At 32.6% G+C, this 27,004-nt stretch overlaps 1 protein-coding gene across 1 annotated transcript in view; it reads left to right on the top strand.

The window, feature by feature from the left end:
• The window catches only part of LOC120420971 (lachesin-like), a 68,218-nt gene that overhangs the window by 36,780 nt on the left and 4,434 nt on the right, over positions 1 to 27,004 (top strand). The window contains exons 2-5 of the mRNA XM_039584103.2: positions 19,769 to 19,866; positions 20,047 to 20,254; positions 26,507 to 26,680; positions 26,816 to 26,953. Coding sequence (XP_039440037.2) covers positions 19,769 to 19,866; positions 20,047 to 20,254; positions 26,507 to 26,680; positions 26,816 to 26,953 — 618 coding nt within the window. The remainder of the gene's footprint in view (positions 1 to 19,768; positions 19,867 to 20,046; positions 20,255 to 26,506; positions 26,681 to 26,815; positions 26,954 to 27,004) is intronic.

Here is a 27,004-nt window from a genome sequence, read left to right as displayed (position 1 = left end):
CCATTCACTAACATTTCAGTCCAAATTTGTGCGATTCATAAGTAAAATCGAGTGTCCGGATTTCGAATCAGCTTTTACCAGTGTCCGGGATTCGAAGCACAACAAGTCATTTTAATTTTAAAATTCTGATGAAAATTTGTAAGAAAAGACATATTTTGTATGCATTTTCTTGAAACTGACTGTTTATACTACATCCTGATGATGTTTCTACATTTCCAACTTATAACATGATTTTTTGCCAGCTATAACAAAAATGATATGCTACTAAGTGTCCGGATTTCGAATCATGACGTTATTTCTTATAAACAGGAACTTAAAGGTTCGTAATTTTTACTTCCTACGCACAAGACCCTTTCAGCACGGAAATGTTCCCCTGGGTCAACGAGATAAGACAAAACTTTACAGACAGAGAGGGCTGGAAACAGACGAAAAAATGACAGAAACTTTCAACCCTTGCCCACAAAAAGGGATTCACCTTTTGTCTAGTTTTCACACCCTAATTTTCTTTTGCGGCCGGAAAGTCAATTGAAGTTTGCTGCAGGCAGTTTACGGCCTTGAAGAATATGCTTTTTCTTCCCTACCTCACCATCTTACACTCGCAAATAAACCTCTTCATTAAGAATCCGAGAAGTCTTTAGAAATTTAAGGGTCAAGTGCCACCGCTGGGTTTGGGGCTTATCTGTGCTGGCAAGGCCGCCACCACCCCGCAGTTAGGCCATTCATGACCACAAACAAACAGTTCAAGTACCACAAAAGGAAAATCGTTGCGCACACACGCACGCCAGCCGACTTGGATTGAGAGGGTGTGAAATTAAGGAAAATCGTTGCGGCGAATTAAAAATGGGAAAATGGAAGAGGTTAGAGAAAATGACGACAAAGTGGCCCTTTTCGGCCTTATCGGACACCATCTTGAGCAAGTTTGGCAAGTTTTGTTTTTCCTGTCGGCATTGTTGTGTGGCTGCTAGAAGGTAGGAGGGAGTATTTTGTTTTCTCTACTGAATAGGTTAAAGTAGGATTTTGCATAGAACAGTGATAATGTTGTAGTTCGTGAACAATTTCGGGACAAATTTCGGGTTTCCTGATTATCCGATTTAAATTATTTTTTTAGAAATGCCGATAACACTCAGTAAACAAATTTGTGAATCTGAAAAAGTGGATTAACACCGGAAATCTAATGAATTTGACATTTTCAGAGGTAAAATTTCATTTTTTTCTGACCAAAAGATGCAGCTATTTCCAAATATGAAAATTGTACGTAGCTGAAAATTACATGGTGCTATTTGTTTTTACTGATTTTTCTCGCTGAAAAACATCTGTTTTTTTTTCACAATTTCACGGAACAGAATCTTATGTTTAAAACAAAGCAAGTAATTTTTGCAATTTTTTGTATTATTCTTCAATCAACTATTGACTTTCCTTACAAATTTAAAACAAATTCTTTTTTTTAATTTCTTGGTCATTTCAGTGTCGTTAACTTAAAATTATTTAATCGAATGACTTAATTTTTTTAGGCCTATTAAAAATGGTTTTGGTATTTTAAAAATGACATAATCTACAGAATAGAATCAAAGCAAGGGTTCAGCGTGAAATTTGTAAAAACTATTATACAAAAAAATTAAAAAAAAAAAACAGGTAAGTCTCGAATAATTTAAAAACAAAAATAATTAATAATTTGTATTTTAAAAGCAATAAATGGGAAATTAAAATGATTTTGTTTTATTACTAAATTCAATTTAAAGAGCTCCATTTTTTTTTAATTGAGCCTAAACATTATTGTTTGAATTGTGCATTTTCATTAATTCTTAATCTGAAAGAGATGTCTTATCAAAATTCATTATTCAATTACAATTTTACTTTTAAGAGCAATACAAATATGTTTGAAGATAGAATTTTCGCGAATAAAACTTAAATGGTGACAGATTTTGTATAAAACAAATTGTGTAATTTTACATCAGAAACATAAAAAAAACATAAAATTGTTTGACCTTCTTTAAGATTTTTTTTAAATCACTACTTAAAAAAAAATGCTTGATCTAAGATATTTTGCCTTAGGCGTCATCCATAAAGTATGTCGCGCTCTAGGAGGAGAGGGGGTCTGAGCATATGTGACATTGCGTGTTTAAGTATAGGAAAAGCGTGACAAAGGGGGGGGGAGGAGGGGGGGGGTAAATTTTTGCTGATTTTAGCGCGACGTACTTTATGAATGAAGCCTCAATGGATTTTTCAGAAAAGATGGCAAAAAATATCAAAATTCAAAAAAGCAAAATATTCCACGGATTTCACGCGTTCCGCGAAATCTTAAAAACATACTTCGACTAATGATATTTATCCAGGAATTTTCAAAGTATGCGTGTTGAATAAAAAAAATTGTGATATTACTCCGAAAAAGCTGTGCATTTACATCTTTTATGTGTAATTTTACTTAATCCACAATCATTGAAAACAAAAACATCGAAAATAAGAATATATTCAGCCATATTATTTGCAAACATTTCTCAAAATTCTTTTGTTAATTCAGTATCCTAATGAAGGATTTCAAATTAAAATTGACACATGTGACAAAATTATGCACAGTACAAAGATTATGGTTATATTACATCTAAGGTACATCTTTACACAGAAAATAAGTTTAATTTTGGAAGGTTGAATTTTTTGTTGTTTGAATATTACCTCTTGTTTTGATTTATTTTACTTAATAATGTGTACAAATGTGAACCTGATGAAAATTCATCAAAAATTTATGAATATTCACCAATTCCTGATGTTATATTACAATTTTTTTGACACAAAATCTTTCACCATTTTCTGATGAATATAACCATATTTTTTTCTGTGTTGGTTAGACATAGAAATCTTGAAAAAATGTGTTGATTAACCAAATGATTATAATTTGGCTTTGTGAGATTTTTTTTTTTTTTTGAAAAAAGCGATAATTTTTTTTGAGCAATTCAAAATTATAACAAGGAGTTTGAAAAATACGTATCAGCTAGTAGAATTTATCACAGTTTTAAAAATTGATGGAATTAGAATTGCTGGAGAATGCAAAAAAAATTAATGCATTTTATTTATCATTTTTACAATCAAAAAGATTGTAAAAGGCAAGCATTTTTCTCTTTTTCAGCTTATTATGATTCCCAATTTATGACAATTACTCTACAGTAAAAATATGCTTGATTTTGGAAGCTTGAAAATTTGAGGTTGAAAATTCCTTTTTTCCGATGTAACTTTTCAATAAAATATGTGGAAAAAATTGCAACTACAAATAAAAGATGTAAATTTACACATTTCTTTCGAGGCAATGTTACACATATTTTTTTCCAACTGTCCCAGATGTAATATAACATTTTTTATTTTTAAGTAAAAGTGCGAGGAAATTCCTTATCCTTATTCCTTCCTAATATTGTACATAAGTTAGAACTTTTGGAACAGATAAAAGCATAAATAATTTTGTAATTTTGTAAGTTTTTTTTTATTTATGTTTAGAAAACTAAAATGATCCGCACGTTTTACAGGTTTGTAAAAATATCAAAATATCAGCTCTCAGTTACTACAATTATCAAGCCTGAATAGTCATGCCCAAAATACAACTGCTCTTCTTTCCGTATTGATACTCTCAGCGTCACACGTTTTTGTTTTTATACATTCGCGTTTGACATTCTCATTTTCTCTCTTTTCCCACTCTCACGATTATCCAACCATACAAGAAGTAGACTGTTTTGCTCTTTATTTGATTGAGTGTCTTCAAATATTAATAAAACTTTTTTATATGGAAAATAAGGCCGATGCAAATATTTAAAAAAGTTTTTGTCCCTCGGCCCTGGCCGAGTTCAAGGGGGGGGCAAAAAAATAAAAAAATATAAAAATTTAAATAACATGCCATAGTCTTCACATTTAAATGAAAAAAGTGTTTTAAAATGCATTTTACACTAGTTCAGTTGTTTTGCAATCATTAGTTTTAAAAAAATCTAAGATCTGACAAAAACAAAAATTGTATCGAAAAAAAATATTTTGCATCGAAAATTTTCAAAAAATCTTAAGATTTTTTAATAAACCCAAACATGCTTAAAATGATTTTAAACGCAGGAGAATGTATTTTAATTTGATTTCAGCTGGTTGCACTTGAATTTTCATTGAAATTTTAAAGTTTATTGTAAAAATATTTTTTTTGCCCCCTGATTTTTCGGGCCAATTTTGAAGGGGGGAGTGACAAAAACTTTTAAAAATATTTGTACCAGCCTAATGAAAAAAAAAGATTACAATTCGACAAGTCTTACAAATTTAAAGACTTAGACTCAAAGACAAAAAAAAACAAAAAAAAATCAAAGACTCAAATAGACTCAAAGACTCAAAGACTCAAAGACTCAAAGACTCAAAGACTCAAAGACTCAAAGACTCAAAGACTCAAAGACTCAAAGACTCAAAGACTCAAAGACTCAAAGACTCAAAGACTCAAAGACTCAAAGACTCAAAGACTCAAAGACTCAAAGACTCAAAGACTCAAAGACTCAAAGACTCAAAGACTCAAAGACTCAAAGACTCAAAGACTCAAAGACTCAAAGACTCAAAGACTCAAAGACTCAAAGACTCAAAGACTCAAAGACTCAAAGACTCAAAGACACAAAGACTCAAAGACTCAAAGACTCAAAGACTCAAAGACTCAAAGACTCAAAGACTCAAAGACTCAAAGACTCAAAAAATCAAAGACTCAAAGACTCAGAGACTCAAAGACTCAAAAATGCAAAGGCTCAAAGACTCAATGACTCAAAGTCTGGAAGGCTTTAAGAAAGACTTTTTTTCTTTTTATAAATATTTAAAAATAAGTGAATAAAGCATCAATTACATAGTGTAGCTCTGATTAAATATTTTTTTTGTCTTGTAAAAATTTATCTTTTTTGCATTTCTGACACATTTGCTCACTTCTTCGCGCTCAAATTAGAATAATAAATTAGTAATGACATAATTTGTATTTAATATCACCTCTCTCTCACTCACACCTGGTTCTGTGCCACATCTGTATCTGGACAGCTCCCGGCGCAAATATTGCCCTCGCATGTCCCGGACAGATTTACCTCCCCAGGTGGAACTTTGCCACAATTGTCGCCGTCGTGGCAAAAAGTCTGACTAAATAAACATCCAGTGCCACTAACCTTTTCCGTCTTATTGCCTCCCCCTCTCTGGATGGTTGGGTGGTGGAAAAGGGTTTTTTTTTTGCTCTTTTAGGTTATGTTTGGGTAATTGCCGAAAACCACCGTGGCACCCATCCGCATCCATTAGGAATTCTGCCGGGGAAAAAACTGGGTAAAGGACCGATTAATTTGATAAACTATTGACTTCCTTCCGCGGTGGTGAGGGCAATTTGGCTAAATTCAGGCCCACCAAACCACGAAGTGGCGGTCTAGAAAATTAATTTTAATTAGCAAAGTTCACCGTCAAAAGGCCGCCATCTTTTGCGCTGATGTGGCTCGACGGAGAAGACTTGCATATGAAGGTGAAAAGTCTTCCCCTCCCCATAGTGGAAAACTTTAAGTCGTACCTCTTAGTGCAAAGTGGCTGACGGTTACGAGAGTCACCTTTGCAAGGATTCTCACTCTCTAAAACACCACCTCCTTCACGAGTCAGCCCAGAGCTTTCGAGGAAACTTTGACTGATTGCGGTTACAGTGCGTTGCGAGCGACTTGAACGAGGTGGGGCTGGAGCAAGTTTTGCAAGGAAGTCCTACAACTCGGTCCCTGAAACTGAGAGTGCTGAAGACCTAGGTTGCAAAATCACAACACCTCAGAAGGCAAAAGTTGGAGCGATTCAGGACATACACCAGTCATAATTTATTACATAAATACTACGTAGAGACTGAGGGGCTGATTCTGGTGGATGGATGGATGACGTCAAAATTGAAATCAGCTTGGACGTTTGATGGCCTCGTTTGAGGCAGGTCAAACAATTTGATGAAGCGGATATTTTGCTCTCTGTACTTGAAGATTGTTTGTTTTTATAGCTTGATCAGATTATTTTAACAAATTCTGAACTAATATTTTGCTTTGAAAATTCTTCAAATATAAACACTTGCAACAGTTTTCCATTTCCTTAACAGTCCGAAAAATTCTTATCCACTCTGACTAAGGTTTCCTCCAGGACCTCAACCAAGGAATCGATCGTGACGCCCGGTCATATCACCCGGCCCGTTCTACAGGCGGTCATTGGCTGACCTTTTGCTCACGATGGGCCCCCAGAGAAACTTCTAATAACCAGCAGCCAACGAACCAACAACCGTCTTTGTGGTTCAGCGTTGACCACGTCAATTCCTGCGCCTTGGCTTGAAATTTTGCACCCCGTCGAGGAATTTGGGCCGTGGAAAAATCAATTGCAAATTCCCATAATCACGGCCAATTTAGAAATAATGATACCTTCCCGCCGTTAATCAATGCGTCCAGACAGAGGTGCTACATCGGACCTGGTTTGGCTTGGTTAGGCCTTCATGGCTATGGATTCTAAGTTCACCTACGTGGTGCACCTTGTGTGCCAAGACTATATCGCTACCCCATCTAATATATCGTGTCTCAATTACGAACCTAGCCTGCTGTTGGTGCTGGGTTCTACTACCTTTCACGATAATAACTATTCGCGTTTTGAACTTAGACTTCACCCAACTTCACCTTAAGAAAGTTTACGGAACGTTGAATCCATTTGTTACAAATATTTATGAATAAAATAAAACTTTATGGAAAATTTATGTGGAAAAACGTTGGAAATTCCATGTATTGGAAATTAATGAAAATTTGCGAAAAAAAAATTAAATTTTAAAGAAATAATCAGAAATCTTATTTCTAGAGTTTATTTAAAAAAGGACCTATAAACTATTCTCTTCCATATGTTTATAGGACTTTTTTCAAAAATAGCTCTAGATTTTATCAATTTGTAAATTCACAAATCAATCATACAAATCAAATAAATTACCAGAACAAAAACTAATATCTGCTTAATGCTAGTGTGATTTGGTTATCTGGTCAAAGATTGATGTTTGATGTTGAGCAATTCTCTACGAGATCGGTCTTTTTTAGAATTTTATCTTTTGTATTTTTTAATCCAACTGAAACTTTTTTGGTGCCTTCGGTATGCCCAAAGAAGTCATTTTGCATCATTAGTTTGTCCTTATAATTTTCCATACAAATTTGGCAGCTGTCCATACAAAAATGATATGTGGAAATTCAAAAATCTGTATCTTTTGAAAGATTTTTTTGATCGTTTTAGTATCTTCGGCAAAGTTCTAGGTATGGATATGGACTACACTGAAAAAAATGATACACGGTAAAAAAAATTTATGATTTTTAATTTCATTTTTGTCACTAAAACTTGATTTGCAAAAAAACACTATATTTATTTATTTTTTCATTTTTTGATATGTTTAAGAGGACATCAAATGCCAATTTTTCAGAAATTTCTAGAATGGGCAAAAAATCTTTGACCGAGTTATGATTTTTTTAATCATTACTGATTTTTTCAAAATATCGAAACATAGGTCGCAAAAACTTTTCAACTTAATTTTTCGATGTAAAATTAAATTTGCAATCAAAAAGAACTTTAATGAAATTTTGATAAAGTGCACCGTTTTCAAGTTAAATCCATTTTTAGGTAACTTTTTTGAAAATAGTCGCAGTTTTCCATTTTTTTTTTTTTTGATTATTGCACATGTTTTCCCACTATTCGTGAAATTTTGTGATCTTTTCAAAAAAAAATATTTTTAAATTTTTTAAATCAAGACTAACACTTTAAAAGAGCTAAATATTCAATATTGCGCAATGATCCTTTTTTTCATTGCCTTGTTGTCAGATTTTATAAATTTATGATTTATCTTTATTTTTTCAGAAAATACTGTATTTTTCGAAAATACTCAAATTTTCAGAATTTGCAATATTGATATCAAACCAAGCAAATTTTTTTGCATGCTTCTTAACCTTTCAATTTTTTTTGAAAATACTAAAATTTTCACAAAATGACATATTTTTTAAAATACTCAAATTTCCAAATTTTGCAATATGGGTATCACACGGAGCCAAAATTTTGTATGCTTTTTCACTTTATTAGAGCTTTTTCCGGAAAGTACTTAAATTTTACAAAATACCGTATTTTTAAAAATAGTCAAATTTTCCAAATTTGTAATATGGGTATCAAACGAAATTTGAAATGTTTTTTTACTTTATAAGATTTTTTTTTTGAAAATACTAAAATTTTCACAAAATACAGTATTTTATCAAACGAAGCGGCATTTTGTATGCTTTTTCACTTTATGATAGGGTTTTTAAAAATACTAAAATTTTCTCAAAAAATATGTAATTTTTTTAAAGCACTGTAAAAAAGTTTGCAATATGGGTATCAAACGAAGCAAAATTTGGTATGCTTTTTCACTTTATTAGCGTTCATTTTAAATACATACTCAAATTTTCACAAAATACCGTATTTTTCGAAAATACTCAAATTTTCAAAATATTCAATATGGGTATTGAACGAATCGAAATTTTGCACGATTCAAACATATATTCGAATTGCAAATTATGGAAATTTGACAAATTACCGAATTTTTTTTTTAAATTTTTGTGATTCACAAAAAAAAATGAAGTAAAAATGCATTAAAAATTTGAAGAAAAAAAAATTGAGCAGAAGAATAAAGTGAAAATGCATACCAAATTTCGCTTCGTTCGATAACCATAATGCAAATTTTTGAAATTTGAGTATTTCAAAAAAAAAGTTATTTTGTGAAAATTTTTGTATTTTCAAAAAAAAAACTTTTATAATGTGAAAAACCATAGAAAATTTCGCTTCATTTGATACCCATATTGCAAATTTTGGAAATTTAAGTATTTCCGAAAAAGTTACGGCATTTTGAGAAATTATTAGTATTTTACAAAAAAAATCTAATAAAGTGAAACAGCATTTCAAAGAGACGAGTTGTTCCTTTTAATTCCGCTATATATTTTTAATATCTTGACAGATACGTATTTCGTCTACTACTTGCAGACTTCATCAGGTTGCCCATCTTCGTTTTCTTTCGAGATCTACAGGAAGCCAACAAACACCAGAAGAACAATCCCAGCCACGTCAAACCATTCATTCCAACATAAGATGGCAGCATATCATTATTTCATACATAGGATGACAACTTTACCCCTCAGCGAAGCAGGAAAGCAGAAAGAATTGGAGTACATATTTGAAACAGCGGAAATCAACGGTTACAGCAGAACAACTATCCAAGCAATCATCGATAAGAAGGAAAGAAAACTCCACAGAACCTCACTCCATCAGTAGAGCCACTACGAAGAGCAGCAGTAGAATTCGACTACAGGATAACACGCCCATTACGACAAAAACTGGCTAAATTTGGCATCGATTTAGTGTTCAGCAGTAGAAACAGCCAGTTGGAATCCATCTTAGGTTCAACGAAAGACCCCATACCGACTTTAGGCAAACCCGGCATCTACGAGGTATCCTGCGGCCACTGTGATATGAGCTACATTGGACAAACTAAGAGATTGCTGCAAACCAGGTTGGATGAGCATATAAACACATATGTCAGAATTGCCAAGGAGGAAATACGGAAAGGATTTGTCCCCCATTTCAAGTCAGCAGTAACCGAACACACCATCGAGGAAAAACATAACATCACAACTAGCGACGCGGTCATCTTGAGACACATCACAAACCCATCGAAGCTGACTGTCGCCGAAAGTTTGGAAATCTTCAAGGCAGGCAACAAACGTTTACTCAACAAGGATTCAGGTAACGGCTCAACGTGGCTGTTTAAGCTGTTACCTATACAGGCACAAAAGAAGAACGAGGAGGTAGTACCTACAGTAACTACAAATACGGATACACCAGCGATGAACCTTCAGTCGAGAACAGAACACTGATGAAGTCTGCAAGTAGTAGACGAAATACGTATCTGTCAAGATATTAAAAATATATAGCGGAATTAAAAGGAACAACTCGTCTCTTTGTATTCACAGTAATGCATTCTGCTAAAACGCTCAACCAAACCACAAAGCATTTCAAATTTTGTTTCGTTTGATACCCATATGGCAAATTTGGAAAATTTGTTTTATTCCAAAAATACGGTATTTTGTGAAATTTAATATTTTCCGGAAAAAGCTCTAATAAAATGAAAAACCATACATCATTTCATTTGAGTATTTTCGAAAAATTACGGAATTTTGTGAAAATTTTAGTATTTTCCAAAAAAAAACTATTATAAAGTAGAGAAGCATATAAAATTTTGCTTCGTTTGATAACAATATTACAGATTTTGAAAATTTGAGTATTTTCGAAAAAACGGTATTTTGTGTTTTTTTTGAGTATTTAAACTTTAAAACATATTACATTATCAAAAAATATACTCTAAGTGGAAACATTGAAAATTTAACATTAAATGGTTAAATTAAGACGTTTCTAGGAAGAATAAAAATGAGTGATAGAATTTAACCATCCATAAACCACGTGGACACTATTTTGGGAACCTTGAACCCCCCCCCCCCCCCTTCGTGGACAATTGTCCATACAAAAAAAACTTTTTTGTATGGAGCGTAGACAATCGCTATACCCCCCCCCCCCCCTAAAGTGTCCACGTGGTTTATGGATGGTCCCTTATGGAAATAACGAAAACTATCGTTATCAAGCCTCGATAATTTTATCGTTGACAACCTTGAAGAATATTAAGTCTTTTCAGCAGTTTTCATTTAAGAATGGAACACATGTTTAAAATAACAAAAAAAAATTACAGAAGCGATCAAAATTCTGGTGTAAATTGAATTTAAAAGAAAATGTTAAGTTTAAGAATGATGATATTCTAAATAATATTTTAACTGTACGGATAATTAATGAACTATAAAGGAAAAACCCTATTTATGTTTTTTTTGTCTGTTCACCAACTAGCTAAATAGAAATTTATTAAATTCACATCTCCCGCTGCTTCAAAGCAAATCATTTTTGAATCTTTAGAATTATTTTTAGATCAGATTTTTTAATTTTTCGATTTATTAATTTTTTGATTTTTTTATTTTTTCATTTTTAGATTTTTTGATTTAGGGAATATTTATGTTGTGTGACTCCACAGCCCCCTTCAAGATAATGACGATTTCCGTTTAAATCATAATCTTAATTAATACTGTATTTTTTTAATCATCTCAAAACAAGAATCATGAAACTTACAGATTATTTCGAGAAGCTTTAACGAAAAACATAAATAAATTTATAAAGAATACTCCCAGATTGCGTGCACCCTCGAAATAACGTACCAATTTTCTATTATTTACATACAGATTGAGAGAGCATGGGGAAAAAAGGTTCCCTTTTTGGAGGTTCTCCGAAAAAAGCAAAGAAAATTGGGCAAACACAACAGAAAAAAGGCCATGCGCGTCTTTGAGGCAAAGCAAAAGGCTTGTCTGTTTGCTTAGAGCCTAATGAAATTGAAAACTTTCTTTCGCCGGCCAATTTCATCAAACAACCATCGCTTTAGGACTATATTTTTCCCGAGAACTCCACCTGGTGGAAAACTGCTTTCTTGTGTGATGATTCACCGCGAGGGAAAAACTCCTCGGAAATGAGCAACCACCAAACAACCGACTCACCAAAGGGAAGGAGAAAAAAAATAAAGCCATAAACCACTTCCGGATTATTAGCGTTAATTGAAGTTGTAAATTCGGATTTCCTTGGTGATTTCGTTCGTGCCTACCTGTCCAGGTCAGCTGGATTGGATTGGCCAATTGGGGGTGTTGGGCAGAGTTTTGGCTGGTGGGGGAGGAGAAAAATTCAGGCCACAGCCAAATCAGAGATTGACCAATTAGAGATGTAATCGGCGCGGACAATCGATAACCAAGGAAACGTTTAATGATGGGGTTTGGTTTTAATTGGTGAATCGATTTGATATTAATGCGTTGAAGCTTGAGATTTGAAATGAGATCATTGAGTTATTCGGTACGTTTCCGAAAATTGACTTTTCTTTGATTTTTTTTAATTTGGATGAAATTTACGTTGGTGTAGGTATATGATAAAAATTTCCCTTAACGTGTAGAGGGAATTTTTTTGAATTGCTTTTCTAAATTTTCCAGGTGATTTTTCTAGAAAAACTATTTGAGACATAAAAAACTCTTGTCAGCGTAAAATAGTTAAATTCTATCGGTGTCAGCGACAATTATCAAGGACGCAAAGCTATTAATTTAATCATTAAAAGCTGAAATTAACACCTTTTATCTGCCCAATGACAAGTTAACCGTAACTATAAAAACCCCTTTCCATCACATTCCCACTTCCTTCCTGGAAACCAAATTAAAAGCTTTTAAAAGAACAAACACTTTTGTCGTTTCTTTTTCCTGCTTTTCGTTTCACAATTCCATCACTTCATTCCCCACTTTTTTTTTTTGCAACACTGAAACAAATCCACTCTCGCTCTATAGTCGAAATGTTATCAGCTGACATTTAACGGTGGTGTGCGCGCCCATTGGAAAACTTTAGTGTGCGACTTAAAGCAACGAAACTGAAATGGGGTGGAGGGGGAGTCCCCCCAAAGGGATCTACCACAGATTAACGCTCTAGTTTTACTGCCCACCTTGCTTTTAGCTTCCTTGTTTTACATGAACACACACACACACATTTTAAGATACAAACTCACGAACATCGTAAAACCAGATTGACTACCCTCTCTCTCCCCCCGTATTGGTGGTGAGGATACTCCCTCGAGGGGTGCCGATGTGTAGTTGCAGGAAGTGAAAAACATGACTTTGATATTCGAGAACTCTGCACTAATTGTGGGCAAGTGTTGGAACTTAAGGGCGAACTTCGATGGGAGGTGTTGCTTATCGAACAGTACAATCGCAGAGGCTGTTGTTGTAGTTGTTGCTGGTTAGAGGAAGTGCGTTATGAATATTCAAAATGAATAATTGAGATGTTAACAAGGCAGTTAGTCATGTTTCCGAGGGGTTGCGAGGAGGAGAGGAATGTTTTGTGTAACGGAATTCGACGAATTTAGTTATTGGAGGTTGATATCCGTGTAAAAGCAGTAATTATAAGAATGCTGAAAAGTGTTAAGATAACTATATAACGTTATCCTGGGTAATTTGGAACACATTTTTTAATTGGGGGATCAGTTTCAGTCATATTTATGCTTTTTATTTAGATTTTGGTTGGTTTCGAACAGAAATGATGATGAACGTTTAAAAAAAAACATACAGATTCAGGAAAAAGAAGATATTCAGTTTGTTATCCTGGTTCTTCCAAGGAGATGGTGTATATTTGAGAAAAGTTCGTAAATATTCAAACATTTGTAACATTTGTCTAAATTTTTCCATCAATTAGGTGTCTTCCGCAAAGTTGGAGGTATTATTGAGGACTATTGAGAAAAAACCGGTACACGGAAAAAAATTGCCGATTTTCTTATTCTTTTTTTTTTTTTGATATTCGAGATTTTTTGATGTTTTATGTCCATATTTTTAAAAATTTAAAAACTGCAAAAATTTCGCTAAAATCAAACTTTTGGTGACTATATCTTGGAAACGGAGCCCTATATAAAAAAATTTGTAAAGTTCTTTTCGATTGCAAATTTGATTTTTTTATATTAAGTTAAATTTATGTCAAAAATCACTTTTTTTTTCAAAAAATCATAACTCGGCAGCAGATTTTTTGACCATACTTCTCTATGGCGGATTTTTGTCCCCTTAAATATATAAAAAAAACCACGAAAATAAAAAATACGTATTTTGGGAAATGGGTCATTCTCCACCAACTCACTCAGCAGATGCCCCGACCCCTCTTCGATTTGCATGAAACTTTGTCCTAAGGGGTAACTTTTGACCCTGATCACGAATCCGAGGTCCGTTTTTTTGATATCTCGTGGTGGAGGGGCGGTACGACCCCTTCAATTTTTGAACATGTGAAAAAAAGACATGTTTTTCAATAATTTCCTGCCTTAAATGGTGATGAGATGGAAATTTTGTGCCAGAGGGACTTGTATATAAAATTTGGACGCCCAATTTGGTGGCGTACTCCAATTTCCTAAAAAATATTTTCATAGAAAAAAATAACACAAATTTTTTTTTAAATTAAAATATTTTTGGAACATTTCATTTCAAGGGAAATTTAAGGTACTTTTCGAATCTACGTTAACCCAGAAGGGTTATTTTTCAGTTAGAACAAAATTTTGCATTTTAAAATTTCGTATTTTTTTGTAACTTTGCAGGGTTATTTTTTAGAATGTAACAATGTTCTACAAAGTAGAGCAGAGCATACAATTACAAAAAAATATATATGAACATAAAGGGTTTGCTTGTATCCATCACAAGTTATCGCGATTTTACGAAAAAGAGATTTGAGTAAGATTTGACGAAAACAAAAATGTCAGATAAAGGATGCTCTTCGTGGTTTTGTGTACCGAAATATTTTTTTTCAGCACGATACGACAAGTGCTGAACGATAAGTGCTGAAAAAATCAAGTTTTGCAACGAGGTCCATAATTTTTTTAATAGAATTGTAAGTCAAATTTTCATATATTTAGTCAATTCACCGTTTAAATCAAAACTATTAGAACAATTAGAAAATTAGACCAATAGATGCCGAGTCTGCTGTTCAATTTTGTCATTTTCTCAATTCTTTGTAAAGCAATTATTTGTACAATTTTCAAAGTCACACTTGAAAATTTAAGATTTGATTTCGAGAAGGAAAATTTCAGCAATGAACACAATAACTAGGGCTAGTGGTTTTTCACGGAATTTTCGCGGCATGCCAATTACGAAACATTGGAATTTCACGGCAATTTCACGGTATTCTGAAAACAGTTCAAAATAAATGTAAAAATGAACTCTTTTAGCGTAATTATGAACAGAAAATTGTTTTAAAAGTTAGTAGCAGATAGAATTTCCTGTCACAAATGATTATTTTGAAAAAAAATGTATTGGATTTATTTTGAATAGGGCGTCCAATTTTCCCGGGTTTCGAATTTCCCGGGAAACGGGAAAAATATTTTTGGAATCCCGGGAATTCCCGGGATCCCGGGAAATTTTTTAAGCAGTCATAAAATCTATGTTTTCATTATATTTGTTATGTTTTTCAAGCTTAAATCATACAATTGGTGATAAACTACACTTCACTTTATATTAAAATTATCGCTACCACACTTGTCACTACTGCAAACTGGGTATTACCGGGACTGCAGTCTGAAAAGGTACAGAAAATTTTAAAGCAATAAATTTTGAAATCGGTGTGCTAATTTTTTGTTCTGTTCCTGTTGTAACCGAAATCAATCAAAACAATCAGAACATAATGCAAACAAAAATATGCTTAAACATCTGTCTTAATTCGTAACTTATGCCCTAATTTGCTCTAGATGCCGGTTTTTGATGTGTGCTAATATTATATTATTTTTTTAGATATTCTAATTTTTCAAGTTTAAAGTCATAAATATACGTGAATATAATACTAAGTCTATGTTAAAAATAAATACAATTTATTAGGAAATATCTGAGGCGCAAAGCATTTTGCGGACCTGTAAACTAAAATTAAAAAAAAAATCATAATCAGCCAAATTAATGCTGATATATGCAAAATACAAATATTAATGCTTTAAAATATTTATCGATTACTAAGTATTCATCTTTTCATCTATTTCCAAAATCAGAATGTAGACCAAAATTTGATTTGTTTTCAATTTCGGGAATTCCCGGGACAAAATATAAAAAATCCCGGGATCCGGGAATTCCCGGTTTTGGGAAAATCCCGGGAATTTTGTCCCGGGAATTCCCGGGATGAACGCACTAATTTGTTTTTTTTTTTGGAGAATTTCCATCAGTTAAATTTATGATTCAGCAAATTTAATTTAATTTCTTTGAGATAAGAAGTAGTAAAACAAGTGTTATAAAACTAACAAATAATAAAACATTATTTGTTTTCCTATGTTCAACAATAGAGGAATTCGTGTATTTGAATAAATGTTAGCAAGGGTCCTGAATGCCCAAAATCAACCACTCCATTCGTGAGCACAAATAGCAGGCGACGCAATACTGCCCTGATGAATTCATACCGTTTGTCACTCTATCACCATTCGCTCCCGAACACTCTCTTTTCTACTCTTCTCTCTCTCTGATCGGCTCAGTCTCCGAACGGTTCAGACAGGCCGATCGTCTCCGATTACTCTGAACTGAAAACATTTCTCGACTGATGCGCTGCGTTATACTCATTGATTTGGGTCGCCTAAAATCAATGTTATCAATTAAATTGTGCATTTATTTTGATTTCATAACATTATAGACACCATTCAAAGAAACTTCCACCAAGAAAAAATCAAATTGATGGCAAACTGAGGGCGTGAAGACAAAAAGACTGCCGCGCTGGCATTTTGTGAGAGTGGCTCTTCGCTGAGCATGGTAGTGTGTGAGTGTCGTCGAGCGACGGAGTAGGCCAATATTTTTACGATGTATTTGTTCGCTGAGTGAGCAGTTCGGGCCACTCGCTGGCTGCTTGCGAGACTCATTCGCTCATGAATGCTAGCGGGTTGGAATAGGCGACGAATGGATAGGCGATGAGTGAGTGGTTTCTGTTCATTGAACCGAAAATCAGGACCCTTGAATGTTAGGCAAAACTCATAAAAGCAGTTGATAATTGCAGAAAGTTATAATACATTGCAAATGCTCAACAAATAACTTTTTTTTGTGTTTTCTTTCATTTTAGTGTTTAATAATGTTCTTTTACAAACATTTTGGAATTTTGAGGAATAAAAATTTTTTGGTGGAAATGTAGAATCAATTTCTGCGTTTCATACAATATATTAATGAACAATATCTTTAAAAAAAAGTTCTAAATCGGACAAGCAATATTTGTTCAGTTTGGAAACTACATCCAAAATTCTTGATAAAAATCTTGTAAAGTGTTTGAAATAAAATAAATTATGCTTAAATGTACTGAGAAGCGATTTATCAATGAAACATTAAAAATTTCACGGCCAGGGGAAAATTTTACCGTGAAATCGTGAAGAATCACTAGTGCTAACAATAACCTGCAAAAATGACCGCGCAGGCTCAACTCGAGGGGAAGCATGAAGTTTGGAGTCCTCAGAAACACGTGCATTTTGATTTTTTCAAAAATATTTAGTCTGGGCCGAATGGATTTTCTCCAAAGTTTGTATGGAGAATTATCCTCGAGTTGAGTTTGCGCAGAAATTTTGTTGGTCGGTGACATGTGTGCCACACACTCAACAAAACATCATCCAAACACATTCTATGTGAAATTTACCATCAAATGGCTAAGACTTTAGAATGATACATTATTATCTAAAGAATGTTAGGTACTTTCGTATTTGTACATTTTCTATATTTTAGTTTTTTTTTTTTTTTAAATTCACATCTCCGTTAAATTGTTTCTGCCATTGCTCCAATGCTTCTCTTTTGCACAAATGATGCCGTTTCTTCTTCCACAAATCATATTGAATTATAAAAAATGTAAATGAGAACGAACGTTTTGTAAAAAAAAATACTGATTGATATTAAAAAAAAGGTATTTTTTTAAAAAAGTGTAACTATTTATTCCTAAATTGTCCTCACCCCCACCTAGCCCTGGATACACCATTTAAATCAAAAATTCCTTGCCACGATACAGATTTTAGATATTTCAAATTACAGAATACAGTTGAAATCCATTTCTGAGTTTCGTGAAGAATTGCTCTATAGAGAAGTTCTCTCAGATTTCGGTCATTCGATTTTTTTTGTATTTTCTAATCTAATTTTAAAAGGGCGTAATATTGAATGTTTGGCCCTTTTTAAATGTTAGTCTTGGTTTAAAAATTTTGAAAATATTTTTTTCGAAAAGATCAGAAAATTTCACAAATGTTTCATATTTTCACATTGAAAATCGGACCATTAGTTGCTGAGATATCGACATTAGATAATGGTGGGTTGTTTGGGTGAGACTTAGAAAACATCAATTTTCCTGTTTTTTTAACCTTTGCATGGCAATATCTCAGCAAGTAAGGGTCGTATCAACAAAATACAAAAAAGCAAAATATAGAGAATTTTCTCAGCTTTTCAAAAATATATTTTTTTCAAAAGTTGGCAAACATGTGCACTAATTAAAAAAAATGAAAAACTGCGACTATTTTCAAAAAAAGTCACCTAAAAATGAAGTTGAAAAATTTTTGCGACCAATATTTCGATTATTTGAAAAAAATCATTTTTGATTCATAAATTCATAACTCGCTCAAAGATTTTTTGCACAACCTGGAAATTTCTGAAAAGTTGGCATTTGATGTCCTTTAAAACATATCAAAAAATAAAAAGAAATAAAAATAGTGTTTTTTTGCAAATCAAGTTTTAGTGACAAAAGAAGACACCAAATCGATCAAAAAATTCCTTCCAAGGATACAAATTTTTGAATTTTCACACTACATTTTTGTATGGCCAGCTGCCAAATTTGTATGGAAAATTATATGGACAAACTAATGATGCAAAATGGCTACTTCGGGCATACCGAAGGCACCAAAAAAGTTTCAGTCGGATTAAAAAATACAAAAATTAAAATTTAAGAAAATAGACCGATTTCGTAGAGAATTGCTCTATAGTGATTCAATTTTTACAGTTTGATAAGCTTGTTTAAAAGTTGTGTAGTAGTCCATCAATATTTTCCATAAAAAAAAACTTTTTCCGTATTTTGAAGAGGTGTTATAAATTCTCAGACATATTGCTCATTATTTTTTTCAAAAGTTTTCCTCACGTTTGTATATCAATAAAGTACCATAAACTTACAACTTCTACTAAGTCAATATTTTAATCAACAGCCCAAACTTATATAAATAACCTCATCCGCAGAACTCACCGTAATCAAGCCCAACTTTTTCTCAACCAAAGCAAAAAACTTTACCCTCACCCACTTATCAACAGTAGCTCAAAGTAGTTCAATCATTAGTTCATCGTTTTAAACTCACATCGTTTGGTTGCCATAGCTCAATCCCGGTCGATTCTATTGGTATTGGCAGAATCTGAACAATTCAGCACAACTTTCTGTGATCTTTACCGCGATGAAGAGGTGATGGTGGTGTGGGCAATCAATTTCTGCTTGTCGGTGCAAGTTTCCACCACCCACAAGTTAGGTGGTGTTTGGGTTGTGCGGTTTGGCCAGAGACCGCACCAGTCGGTCGACAAGAGTGAGAGTTGTTCATTCGATAACTACATATGTTTGCAAGTGGTTTCCACGTATAATTACGGTTTTCCGCGGTCGTCCGCCGCACTGGGTTTTGCTTCCAGGTTGAGAGGGTCCGCGATCTGAGGGCGGGAAGGATTGTAGGTTAAGGTAATAGTGACTCTCGGGATGATGACGCGTCTGGATCAGGGTGTGATAAACGGTAGATAGACTGGAGTATTAATTTTAAAATCTTTACACGAGTTTTTATGGAATATTCAATTGAAAAAACAAAATTCTGTGTTTTTTTAAGGTAAAAATTTAAAATTCAAGAAAAGTTAAAGAAAATCTTCCAATAAAACCTACTTCATAAAGCTGTAGCTATTATTGCACCGTAGACAGCGTATAAAAGGTCACAATAATAACAAACACAACAAAACAACTAGAAAACCCAGCCAACAGGAAATAAAAATTGCACTTTTTACCACCCCTCGCGATTCTTACTACTATTTGGGTTGGAACAACTTAATTGACGTTTTATTCGTTTCCGGTTTTTATTCTCACCCATTTCTTACCCCTGGATGGCGGCAACACAACACCACATGGCTGGCTCAACTTCAACCTCTCGCAGTCGATCCCAAGTTCAGCGCGCCGATTTCGAACGTGACCGTTCCGGTGGGCCGGGAAGGCGTCATGACGTGCACGGTGCATGATTTACACAAATATAAGGTAATTTTCCGCGCAATTACGCGGGTTTTGTAGAGGATTGAAAGGAGCATTATTTCTTGATTGGTAATTTGAGAGATTTTTTGTTTTTTTTTTCTACTTGAATTTAATATGTTTAAATGAAAGAAAATTATTTTTTATCGAATTAAAATAATACAATTATTATTTTTCGGAAATTTTTAGGTTGCCTGGCTCAGGGTTGACACTCAAACGATATTGACCATCGAGACGCTGGTCATTACCAAAAGTGAGCGAGTTTCGATAACACACACTGAGCAGCGAATTTGGCAGCTAAGGATCAAGGACATTCAAGAGTCCGACAAGGGTTGGTACATGTGCCAGATCAATACCGACCCGATGAAAAGTCAAATGGGATACTTGGACGTTGTGGGTAAGTAGAAATCTACAAATTAACAAAATTAACAAAATTAACAAAATTAACAAAATTAACAAAATTAACAAAATTAACAAAATTAACAAAATTAACAAAATTTACAAAATTAACAAAATTAACAAAATTAACAAAATTAACAAAATTAACAAAATTAACAAAATTAACAAAATTAACAAAATTAACAAAATTAACAAAATTAACAAAATTAACAAAATTAACAAAATTAACTAAATTAACTAAATTAACAAAATTAACAAAATTAACAAAATTAACAAAATTAACAAAATTAACAAAATTAACAAAATTAACAAAATTAACAAAATTAACAAAATTAACAAAATTAACAAAATTAACAAAATTAACAAAATTAACAAAATTAACAAAATTAACAAAATTAACAAAATTAACAAAATTAACAAAATTAACAAAATTAACAAAATTAACAAAATTAACAAAATTAACAAAATTAACAAAATTAACAAAATTAACAAAACTAACAAAATTAACAAAATTTACAAAATTTACAAAATTTACAAAATTTACAAAATTTACAAAATTTACAAAAATTTACAAAATTTACAAAATTTACAAAATTTACAAAATTTACAAAATTAACAAAATTAACAAAATTTACAAATTTAACAAAATTAACAAAATAAAACCATATTAACAAAATTAACAAAATTAACAAAATTAACAAAATTAACAAAATTAACAAAATTAACAAAATTAACAAAATTAACAAAATTAACAAAATTAACAAAATTAACAAAATTAACAAAATTAACAAAATTAACAAAATTAACAAAATTAACAAAATTAACAAAATTAACAAAATTAACAAAATTAACAAAATTAACAAAATTAACAAAATTAACAAAATTAACAAAATTAACAAAATTAACAAAATTAACAAAATTTACAAAATTTACAAAATTTACAAAATTTACAAAATTTACAAAATTTACAAAATTTACAAAATTTACAAAATTTACAAAATTAACAAAATTAACAAAATTAACAAAATTAACAAAATTAACAAAATTAACAAAATTAACTAAATTAACAAAATTAACAAAATTAACAAAATTAACAAAATTAACAAAATAAACAAAATTAACGAAATTATTGCAAATACCCACCTTTTTAATAACGAAAACAGCAAACAAAACTGAAAATTTATCACCTGCTACTAAACACGTTCACACCGCCATCAAGCAAAAACAAAACACAAACAAACACTCTCTCACCTCCTCCTCAAAAGCAAAAACATATTGACCAAAACAGTAAACCCCCCCTCCTCCCGCAACACCCCTCCGCCTTCTTGGCATATTATTTCTACAAATTCCTCTAATCACTGATTTGCGTGCCTGCAGATAGGATAATAATTTACCTTTAACTGCCCACGAACGAGAGACCCTTTTCGGGGTTTAACACGGTGAGGCGCCCCACAACAGTCACACTTTCGAAGGAAGTCGACTAAAAGAGTCTAAGAATACTTAAGGAGTGGGTGGAATGGCAAAAGCGTCCAGAATTGGCGGCGGGGTGTGGTAGTGTTAAAATTTTAATCATAACCATTTACATTTGTGTTTTTAGGTCTTCACTACCACCACACTAGCAAAGTTGTGCGACGGAGGCAAAGTGGGGTGCACTGATAGTTGAAATGAAGCATATTCAATAAAAATAAAATATAATAAAAGTTATAACTGAGAACTTCTAGCATTTCTCAGTTCTCTACGTGCGATTAACGTACTTTTTCACATTTATTGCATAATTGAACCTCTTTTAAAATATTTGAATTTTTGTGAAATTACAAATACAAAACTACAAAGAGTTTTTTTTCGCCAAATTTCGTCGAAACTAATATTTTTGTTGTAAATTAATGATAGTAGAACAATTCATTCAAATGTTGAAACCAAAACCTGTTATTTTTTCGTCATCGGTCAGAGTCAAGATACATAAATTTTGAAAAATATTAGCAGCAGCCTAATTGTCAATTCAGAACAAACACCACTTTTTAATTAATTTTTCGAAATAAATAGCATAATTGAAATAAAAATAAACCAAAACTTTTCATTATATTTCAGTCGTTGTTTTTTTAATGCAAATGATTTAAACTCAAATCGCTAGTGTTATAATTAATTTGTCAAATCACGTCAATCTTTGAAGTAGACTCAATTTGGTCTTGATTTTTCTATATTTTTATTAAGTTAAATTTTCAAATAATTTTGAAAATCCAATTTAAATTTAATTCATTTTTTTTGCTTTCTTAAGTTGGATTTAATTTGTATGCATAATGCTTTATTTTGCTTTTATTTTCACATTTTATCTTTATTTGTTTTGATTTTTTATTTGTATTTGTATCTGTTTTGATGTGTAATGCCTTTATTTTTCTTTAATTTTGTGTTTTAGCCTTTTTTTTGTATTTGCTTTAATTTTGATTTAATTTTATGTTGACTTTACTCTTATTTCTTATAGTATTTGATTTGTTTAATTCTATTTTTGGGTTTTTTCTGCACCTGCTGTCCTATTTTTTCTTTTATTCTACAATGTTTTAAGTCGGCTTTGTTTTTTGATTTTGTGTTTTTTTTTTTGTTATGTTTTGGTATGATTTATTTTTGTATTTTTATGTGGCTTCTGTTTTTCACTTTAAATTTTCTTCAAATGAAGTTTTGATTTGCATCTAGTATTCTTTATTGCTTTTATTTCATGTTTTTACTAAAACTTGCTTGACTTTTTTCTGTCGTTTTATGTCAAAACATTGTGTAATAGTAGTTTATGCAACAAGTTGCAAAAAGATGATTTTTCAGCACGAGTCGTACATTTATCCAACGAGGTTGGATAAATACGAAGAGTGCTGATAAAATCAAGTTTTGCAACGAGTTCCTTACAATTTTTTTTGCAATTCCGAAAAACACCCATTGAGTGAAATTTTAGGTAAAATTTCCATGTATTTTTTTTTTCAAAAAATCGTTTAAATCAAAAAAAATGTTGAAAAGTGTTACTTTTCAGCATTTATTTTGAAAAGTGTTTCTATTCGATTCTGTTATTTTTAGTACAGAAAAGTAGGCTATTTTGTCGTTGAAGAATGACAGAAAAAGTAAGTAGTTTCACGACGGAAGACGGAATTGCAAAAAAAAAAATATTTAGGAATACTTTTATCCTTTTGTTCTGCAAAGATAAATGATCAAAAATCAAGGGGAATTAGATTTCGGGAAAGTAACAAAATTGGATAACTTTCTTGGTAATTTTCAAATATCATTGCAAATTACTTATTGACCATACCATTTCTTAGCAACTAATATTTTACCAATATTAGTTTTACAAAAACTGGATTTTAAAATCATTTTATCAAATAGAAAATAAAAAAAAATCTTGCAGCATGCCTGTTGCATAATTTAAATGATATTGTTTATTTTTTCAATCTTTCCCAAAGGTAAGATTAAATTTGGTATTGTCAAAAATTAATGCTTTTGAGCCTTTTCAAATGTTATGATTGATTTAAAATTTTTAAATTATTAATATTCAAAAGATCGAAAAAAATCACAATTTTTGACTTTTTCAATTCAATTAGTATTTTTATTAGAACTTAACAGTCCTGTTACAGGATGATACATTTGCAATTCAGATATTTGGGGAACCTTTCAACTGAGATCAATTCATAAGCCTTTGCTGGGAGGGTAAATATTTCTACGTTTAGACGTTTAGATTTTGCTAGCTGAGTGCTCTTTTGGGGACAATAAATTTTGGGAAAACCCTATTTTTACCTTTTTACATTGAAATCAGTTACATTTTTGCAAAGTTGTTTTCAAAATTCAACGGTGATTTTGATGATGTTGAGAAATCTTCGTTTCTCTTATGTAATTTTCATTCGAAGGCTGTATTCAGGGTTTTCAGGTCAAAATTTCATGAATCTGGCCAAATACCAAAAAAAAAAAATAATCTGAGAAAATCTGGCAGACGTAAATCTAACACTTAGAAATTGAAATGGGAAGGAAGGATATGAATAAATCCAAAATCTTGTAAAATTCTGATGGTTTAGTTAGTTTTCTACCTCAAATGGATTGAATTGACATTTTCATCAAAAAAATTTAAAGTAATCCCAAAAAAAAATATTTTTTTTTATTTTCACTTAAACTCGTTCATTTTAATCAAAAAGATGTTCAAAATTGGCAGAAAATGAAAAATCTGTTAAAATATGGTGGTAAATCTTTATTCTGAATACACGGAGAAAAAAGAGTTCCCAAAATCGTGAACAAACATTTATGAAAATGGGAACCTCGAACAAAGTGTTCAAATCCCATGGTACGATTTTGAAAAACCTTCCATGAAATTTGAACACTTTGTTCGTGGTTCCCATTTTCATGAACCATTTTGACAACCTGGCAACTCTATCTGTATCTCTATCTGTATCTCAGCCAGGGTTGCCAGGTTGTCAGATAAATCTGGGATTGCCAGATTTTTAAAGTGTCAGCCAGGTTAAAGATTTACCATTATCTGTGCCAGATTTTTAATTTTCTGCCAATTTAGAACATTTTTATAGTTAAAATGAACGATTAAAATTGAATATCGAATAATTTAGAAACATTTATTTTATTAAAAATTAAAATTTAATCTTTTTGAGGGCGAAAAATGAATAAATACATCTCAATTCTATAAACTGTTGAACTAATTCATATCCTACCTCCCTTTTCCTATTCAAAATTGTAAGATTGTCGTCTGCAGGATTTTGCCAGATTTTTTTTCGGTGCTTGGCCAGATTTTTTTCAATTTTGGCCTGGTAACCCTGATCTTAGCAATCAATCTTCAATATCTTTGAAGCAAATTTTTAGTCAATTGTTGGGAAATTTAGTGGATACAACTCGAACACGGTGAACGATATCAAAATTTATGTTAAGTTCTCTTTGATTTGAAATTTTATTTTAAATCTAAAAATAAAATAAAAATTTTGTTTTCGATTTTTACACATTTTTTCAAAAATCATCATTAAATAAAGTGGAGAAATTGGAAACACTGACAAAATTGTGCCATAGTTCAAAAGATGACAAAGAGTACAAAAATTTAATTTCAAAAAAAATTGCTCATTATTGGGAGAGAATTGTTCTAAGGTTTTTAAAAAACATTCAAGAAAGCAAAGCTAAACTTCACCAAAGTAGGTTTACATGCTTAAAACACAGTTTAAAAAACAATCAATGAAAAATTATATAACAAATTAACAGTGTACTCCTCCTCCCCTACTCCAGCAAATGACATTCCAACTATGCCGTGGTCGTTACCACAGTAATGGTAGCCAACGGCAGCAGACTTCTGGCAGACTTGCCTGGCGGTGCGTAAGTCTTCCGTAGAGGAAGGCGCCGAAATCACCTCACCCTCACCATTCTCTTATTAATGCCACCAAGGGGTGGTGGCGGTGATGGTGATGGCTTACCTCCTTCTCTTTCTACCTTCCTCCATTAACCGAAATGCTACGAAAGGTGCGAAATTCGGAAATACAAACACTTTGTCTTTGATGGGCAAAGTGGTACCCCTTTTTCATTTTGATTTTCCTTTTTTTCCCGCTATTCTTCCATGGAAGGAAAACATTCTCGGAAAATCACATAAAACTAACCAAAGCCAAGTGTCTTTCGCGATGGCGACAAGCGATTTTTCGTTGGACATTTTTTCCTCTTTTTTGGTGGCCTCCGAAATTAAACCGACATAAAATTAATGACTGTTGGCAATTAGGTAAGAGCTGGAAATCATGCAAGAAAATTGTGACGACGACGGTGGAAATCTGTGACTGCGACAAAACTATGGTTGTGACCCTGTGACGGCGCGGCCAGGTGACTTGGTCAAGTCTGTTTTGCTTTTGCTTTATGGCGCTCAAACCCTTCAAAGGAGTAGAGCTAGAAATTAAAACTGTTTTGACCGGCTTAGGCAGCTATCTGGTTGTTGGCATCTTTGGTAGAACATTGTTCTTGGATGTTTTTGTTCGTTTTTATTACTCAATTAAGGGAATCGCTGAACACGGTTCAGTTTGAATGTTTTGAATTTAAATGTGATTTGTTATTCAACATATTTTAGTGTCTTGCTAGACAAAAAGTTCATGTGAAGCATGTCAAGGACTAGATTTGAATAGAAATTATGACTTGTACTAATCAAACTCAATACAAAACACATTTTTTTTTTCATTTGTAACAAATGTTTCTGCCATCTTAAAAGTATTTGAAATTATTTATTCCAATTTCCAAATTTCCGTTTTCCCGACAGTCCCCCCGGACATCCTGGACCACCAAACCAGCCAGGACCTCACCGTCCCAGAGGGCTTCAACGTGACGCTGACCTGCACCGCCAGTGGCGTACCCGATCCGACCATCCTGTGGAAGCGTGCCGGCGAGAAACCTCTTCCCCTTCTCCTGCCCGGGGATGACCTCTTCGCAGGAAGTGAGTCCTTTTTTTTGGGGGTCGAGAGCCCTTCTCTACCTCACATAATCTTAATTAGTCCATGGCGATGAATTTATTAGCGATAAACTTAACCGTGTTGGTTTTCTGGAATTTCTCCCTCTTCTTCCCCTTAAGGTAAGCTCGTAACCGCCCACGAGGGGTCCGTGTTGAATATCTTCAACATCCAGCGGGACAACGCCGGTGCGTACCATTGCATTGCGTCCAACGGAGTGTCCCCGACCGTCAGCAAGCGGATCCTGGTCACGGTGGACTGTAAGTTTCTCCAACAAAAAAATTTGGTTGGCCATCTGCGCCGCCATCATT

This window comes from Culex pipiens, chromosome 2 (assembly GCF_016801865.2).
Source record: "Culex pipiens pallens isolate TS chromosome 2, TS_CPP_V2, whole genome shotgun sequence".
Taxonomy (NCBI): Eukaryota; Metazoa; Arthropoda; class Insecta; order Diptera; family Culicidae; genus Culex; species Culex pipiens.
Note: the sequence above shows the minus strand (reverse complement) of the source record. Positions and strands in the feature narration are given on the sequence as shown.